This window comes from Lactuca sativa, chromosome 2 (genome assembly GCF_002870075.4).
Source record: "Lactuca sativa cultivar Salinas chromosome 2, Lsat_Salinas_v11, whole genome shotgun sequence".
Taxonomy (NCBI): Eukaryota; Viridiplantae; Streptophyta; class Magnoliopsida; order Asterales; family Asteraceae; genus Lactuca; species Lactuca sativa.
This window is the reverse complement of record NC_056624.2, coordinates 33636819-33643499: the sequence shown is the minus strand read 5'-3', so window position 1 is coordinate 33643499 and position 6681 is coordinate 33636819. Positions and strand designations below refer to the sequence as shown.

The 6681-nt window shown below is 40.2% G+C and overlaps 1 protein-coding gene across 1 annotated transcript; it reads right to left on the bottom strand.

Annotated features, from left to right (window-relative positions):
• Positions 1-217: 217 nt before the first annotated feature.
• On the bottom strand, positions 218-1799 carry LOC111882673 (protein ASPARTIC PROTEASE IN GUARD CELL 1). The gene has a single exon (XM_023879045.3). It carries the CDS (start codon positions 1755-1757, stop codon positions 306-308), a length of 1452 nt encoding a protein of 483 aa, XP_023734813.1. The 5' UTR covers positions 1758-1799; the 3' UTR covers positions 218-305.
• Between the last annotated feature and the right edge of the window lie 4882 nt (positions 1800-6681).

Here is a 6681-nt window from a genome sequence, read left to right as displayed (position 1 = left end):
TATTGTTAATTTATAAATTCTTTTATCAATAAACTATTTTTTCAACTAGTTTGTTAACTTGAGTTGGTATTGGAGTCTAATATAATATTTGTTGAAAATTTTAATACCATTAATCAAACTTCAACCAAGAATGCTTTATCAAATGTAACTTCGATGAGTAAACGGATCTTTATAATTAATTAATAGATTTATAAAAAAATATACAAAAGATAAAACATTGAAATCCAATAATATGATTTTTTTATCAGTTTTAGTAGAAGATGATAAAAAGTACACATATCATAATAAAATGTTTTCCTTTAAATTTAACAATTATTGGGCGAAAAACTGACGGTCGATTTAGTCAAGTCGTAACCGACACGTGTCCCTTGCTGCTGGACATTACCGATGATCGACAGTGATGAATCTGTCGGAGCAAAGGCAAGACAAAACTTCCCACGTGAATCCACCGGAATCAGGTAATTCTCTGGTTTTAACGGCAGCGTTTTACCTCCGGTGAACGTCAACCCCACCGTCGGCACCGCCACTCTCGTCAACTCTGAGAAATCGAAACATGTATCGAACAGGGAAAACCCTTCGGTGGGTTTCAAGTTTCTTGCTTGCCGAGTGAAGGCGTCGCGCAGAGAATTGTAGGCTTGAGACTGCAACCGAGTCACGGCGGTGCCGGAGTCGACGATCACCCCACCTCTTCCGGTAGCGTCGACGGCGAAAATGTAAGGGGGAATGGAAAGGGGTCGTCCACCGACGGTTATCCCGGTCATTCCGACGTATAAATAAGTCTTCACTCTTGGGTTTCGTAACAACGGCGCGGTGACAGAGTTCGCCGGTGGGGCGGAATTGAATTCCAGAGTGGAGGAGGTTTTGGAATCACGATCAACAAGACAGTACGAAAATGACGTCGCTTTGATCTGTGAAGGTAAAGATAATGGCCCACCGCCCAGAGCAAGAAGCCCTCCAGCGCCGACGAACAATCCTTCGTTATCGTGACCGCAACCCATCGCTACCTTCGGAACGGAACCGGACTTCCCAAACGTCACCGTCTCCGTCACGAAATCCCCGACGGTGAACGACCCGTCTCCGTACGACACCTGGTACAAACAAACATCGTTCCGGCAGGCGGTGATTTCCAGCGACGAGCACTCCCGAGAGCCGCAGGCTAACGTACCATAAGAAGTCGACGCCGAAGGGTTATAAATCGGATCCGTTTGCTGGTAGCAATCGGAGCAAGGCTGACATTGAAGCCAATTGATATCACTTCCGGTGTCGATAACCATGTAGTACGATTGCACCGGCGTACCCAATCCGACTCTAGCAAAGTATTCCCCGCTTCCCTGAGATATCCCGGAGGAAACCGGAGTAGAGAAATCCTCCGGTTGCAACATCGAGTCAGTTTGAACAACCGGTTTCAACTCCGACTTATTGGTTCCGGCGAGTGCGAAATTGAGCTTCGTCGTGAGCGAGGTGACTCGGTGCGTGTCGCGAGCGAGTCTTGAGAGGGTTAGAGATTCGTAATCATGGTGGTGGTGGTGGGTATGGTGGATGGAGGATCGAGGGTGGAGGGTGAAAGACAACGAAGAAGATGTCGATTCAGGTGTGGTTTTTTCTAATTGTTGTTGGAGTAAAGTGGGGTTCAGGAGGTCGAGAGTTTTCTGGACAGAGGACGCGACGTCGAGAGTGGCGGACGTGGCGGTGGCGGTGGCGGTTCCGGCAGCGTAGAGCGTGAGTAAAGAGAGAAAGAGAAAGAAGTGAGAAGCCATATCTGGTTTTTGGGTTTGAGTGAAGTGAAGAAAGAAGATGAGATTTGTGTTGAGCTTTTATGCTGAAAAAGAGGAGCCGTGACGTCACAGTCTTATGGTATGGACAAAATCTTGTAAAAATATAATTTAATATTTAATTTTGAAGGTCAAAATAAAGATTAATAAAAATAATTAATTAGCTGTAATTAGCATATATTCTTTATTAAAATATAAGGGGTATAAAGTTTATGAATGCAAAGTAGTACGGTCGGTTTTCTTTTGGATGATTTTTTCCTTAAAGAAAGAGAAACATTTAATTTAGTAAAGAGTAATTAAGGATTACCCTAATAATAAAATAACTAAATAAGGTTATATGCTTATGATGTAAACTTTAATGGACTCTTATTATTCTTATTTAAAAAAGTAGAAGTACATTGGTGATATGTGTCAATTTGAAACACATGATAACTTATATTTGAAAAAAAAAACATATCTTTAAAAAATTTATTAGATGCAGCACTCTTAAATATTTATGAACCAAATTGATGCGTATACAATAAACTTTTGTCATATATAATAATTTTATAGTTTAGATGGGTGTACAACATAAATTGTCTATAACAAAATATTATTGTGTATAGATCAATTCATATTTACAAATCATGATGAAGCCTATATATATATATATATATATATATATATATATATATATATATATATATATATATATATATATATATATATATATATATGGATTAAAAAACTAAGAGTTTGAGTATTGTAAAGAACATGAATGTGTACCTTTTTACATGCTTTTCTATTGTCCATTTTCGTTTGATTAATAGCATGTTGCGTGTCGGGTTTTAAATATATATTGTCTCTGATATGATTATATCTTTTTTTCGAATTTGATTGGTTTTCTTTTGGTTTTAGATTTTTAACGATCCATTGTTTGTGTTATTCGTTTGGACGTATATGATGGTGTATTTGAATGGATTTAAGTCATTTGACTAATTATGAAACCTTGTAATTACAAAAAAGAAACTATGGAAATGTGGTTTACAGTGCTACTATTAGTTCCAAAGAAAATCATTAAAAATAAATATGAAGTATAATGAAAATAGTTACAAACTACCAATGTTTAGAATGTCATTAACTTGTAACGATTATTATTATCATTGTTCGTCTGAATAAATTTGTTTGATCGGACCTGGTTAATTAAGTCATACTTAATTCGGTTTTAAAAATATGGACCCGGATAATATAAGCTTTAGTCCCGTTAGTATTGTAAAGAGGAGAACATCCCTAATTGAACTCATGAGTACATGTGGTATTCTAAATAAGTACATAGTAAAGTAAGTTTTCTTGTACAAAAATGTTTATGTAATTGTTTGAATATTTGAACAATTGATACTCTTATGTGAGTATATAATGGGTAGTTAACCAATGACGGGTATAGATTCCCCATATGTGTAAAAGTGTCTAGCTTGTAGTCAACAATCAAGGGGTATATATTCCCCATATGTGTTAGAGTATCTACCTCACTACCTGGTAATTAACCAGCAAAGGGTATAAAGTCCACATATGTGTTTAGTAACGAGTTTGTAATTAATTGGAAAAGAGGTATCGATTCCGCACATGTGTTAGTGTTTGTAAATTTAAAGTAGTATCTAAATAATTTTGATATCCTGAGAAAGGATAAGAAATTGTGACATCCCGAGAAGGGATAAGGATTTTTTATATTTCGAGAAGGGATAAAGAATTATCATATCCCGAGAAGAGATAAGGAATTGTGATATCCCGATAACGGATAAAAAATTGTGATATTCTAAGAAGGGATAAGGTCTTTTGATATCCTTAGAAAGGATAAGTAGTTATCATATCCCGAGAAGGGGTAAGAAATTTAAGATATCCTGGGAAAGGGTTAAAGAAATTGCAATATCCGGAGAAGGATAAGGTTGATAATGTTTCGTGTGGGCGACTAACCTTAAGGCTTAGATCGGTAGATAACCAAAAGGACTTATGTGTTATACCTATATGACAAGGAAGGCCCGTAAGGCTTGTTATCGTTTTAATCATGGTTCTAAAAAGTGCGTCATGGTGCGCCTCAAGGCGTGCATGGCACGAGACGTGGTGTAGCCGTTATGAAAACGTCCAAGGCAGGTTTGTGAAGCGTGGCGCCCAAATAACGCGTCAAAGCACACCTTATCGCATTATGGCGCGAGTTTTTTTCAAGGAACGAGTTTTTTTGTTTTTTTTTCTTTGGTTTTTTTATCGGACCTAAAATAAATGAGTTTTTGTTAACTTTTTCTATTATATATTAATATAACACTTCTAAAAACTTCATATGTTTGATAAAATTCAATAATTATATGATTTATATCTTTTAATGTATATAATATAGTCACGTCTTGGAAAACATCATGGCTCGCCAAGGCTTATCATGACTTAACTTTTACCTTGCCGCCAAGTCACGCCTTACATTATTTAGAATCTTGGTTTTAATCATGCTTATTGTGTATATACGTATATGATTTTAAGAATGATAAAATGAGAAGTTCTATTTGTTGCTTTTATAATATACTGTTATTGATTCATATGATTTACACGCCTATTTAAAAAAGTTGTAACGACCCAAATTTACAAAGAAATTTTTTTTATTTTTAATTATTCAACCATACTTCATAAAACATGAAAATCCCAATAATTGTTTTCAAAACCACCACCATTACAACATTATTATTTTCAGAACATCAGAGTGTCCCCCAACCCATATCGAAAAGGAGAGATAGAATGCACGCCGCATCATCACGACTTGCCTTTACCTTTAGGCTCCGATGTACATGAAACAAATCCATAGACGGTCAGTTGAAAGTTTAGTGAGACCCCAGAGCATACCCCACACAAACCACATATCACATTAGCCATAAAAAGCCATATCTACTATTAGCATACCCTTGCGATGCCCTATCACCATGTATCACCAGTTCTCCCCCACTTGGGGTTCTAACCCTCACCAACTGATGCTCACAGGCAATCATGGCCCCGTTGGCCTCCAACCAATCCATTCCGATAATCACTTTCAACCCTCGAAACGGCATCGGGACTAGGTTGACACGAAATCCCTCACCAAGCATATTCAGGACACAGTCCTTATACACCCCCATAGCACTAACGATGCGCTCATCTACAATCTCCACCTCGAGCGGGGAATCCAAAGTTCCCGGCGAGTCCCAGAACTTCTTGCTAAGCGCAAGAGATACGAACGATCGGGTAGCACCTGAGTCAAACAAGACATGAGCAGACATACCATTGACGAAAAAGGTCCCTATACAAGCATATAGTACACATAAGCGAACCAGATACATAGAGTAGGGAAGAATAACTACATAGCAGCCACAACGTCTGGTGCTGTCCGTGCCTCCTCGGTAGTCAGCTGAAATGCCCGACTCTTAACTATCGGGGCTTCCACCTTAGTAGTGCGACCATCGGTAATCCTCATTCTGGTGGGCACAGGCGCTGCCACTGCTCCTCCTCCTCCCTGCAACTTCAGACAGTTGCCCCGCTTATGGCCGGTCTGGTTGCAGTGAAAACATATTAAGCCCTTCACGGGGTAGTCCATGCTCATATGGCCCTGTTGGCCACATGCATAGCATCCCGAGCCTGCGATATGGCAAGCTCCACTGTGTACCCAACTACACTTGGCACATCGGCTTCGACCCTGTTGACCCTTGTTGGGAGTGGCTGATGTCTTAGGCTTCTTAGCCTGTCCTACTGCTGCCTGAGCCTGCTCAAGTTTCCGCTTCGTGCGGGATTCCAGCTCCATTTCTCGTTCCTGAGCTTTCTCCACCATTTCATTCAGGGTCTTGCACCCCGTAAAGCTCACAAACTCCTGAATATCGTCCCTCAAAATGGAATAATATCGGGTTCGCCTCATCTCCTCATTGGTAGTGTATTGTTGAATCAATATAGCTCGTTCCCGAAACTTGGCGGTGATCTTCGCCACAGTCTCCGTGGTCTGCTGCAAATCATGAAACTCTTGCACTAGTCGTTACACCTTAATGGGTGGTGCAAACTCCAAATCAAATCGCCGAACAAACTCGGCCCATGTCATCTCAGCCACCTCGGCTGCTCCCACTTGTCTGGTCACCTCTTCCCACCAGTCCCGGGCACGATCCCTCAACATACACGATGCAAAACGCACTTTTTCCACCTCCAGACAAAAAATCATGCGCTGGGCATTTTCCTTGTCTGCCACCCAACGTCGACTCACAATGGGGTCTTGGACTCCAAAGAACTTCGGTGCTCCACACACTTTAAAGTCCCGAAACGATGGAGTTCGAGCCCCAACCTGGCCCGCATCAATCTCAGCTCTGAATGATCTGAGTCTCTCCTCCATTATCTCCATTATGCCCTCCTTGAGCGTCCTAAAAATGACTGGGGTAGTGTCAAGGATGCCCCTAGTAACCTCAGCTGCAATAAGCTCACGCAACCTCTCATCTATGCCGTCTGTACTGTCACCCGATCCATTTTCGGATCCGGATCTCGATCCTAATCATCCCCCTCCAAAATGTGTCACCACCATGCTGAACTGGAATGTCATAAATCATAACGATCAGGATTTCCATAAAACGGATCTCTCCACACCGGTCCTCCTTGATGTCGTCAGATCTAACATTGGTTCTGGTACAGATCTTGTGCTTCCAGTAGTATTAGCCCAATACTACCTTCCATACCTACATGTACCTTTCCCTAAGGTTCTACTTGATAACTCCAATTTGTTCCAAAATAAACCATATACTACAAACCACCGCATAACCCAAATCCCAGGCAGGTCTAAGATTGACTCTACTCATAACCATCAAATTAATCAAAACTGGTTGCCTTTATGCATGCAAATTATACACAGAAAAGGATCACATAGACTTTCGAATAAAAGACTCTA

Excerpts from the sequence above, each read along its gene's own strand:
- LOC111882673 (XM_023879045.3), bottom strand. The coding sequence starts at position 1,757 with ATGGCTTCTCACTTCTTTCTCTTTCTCTCTTTACTCACGCTCTACGCT.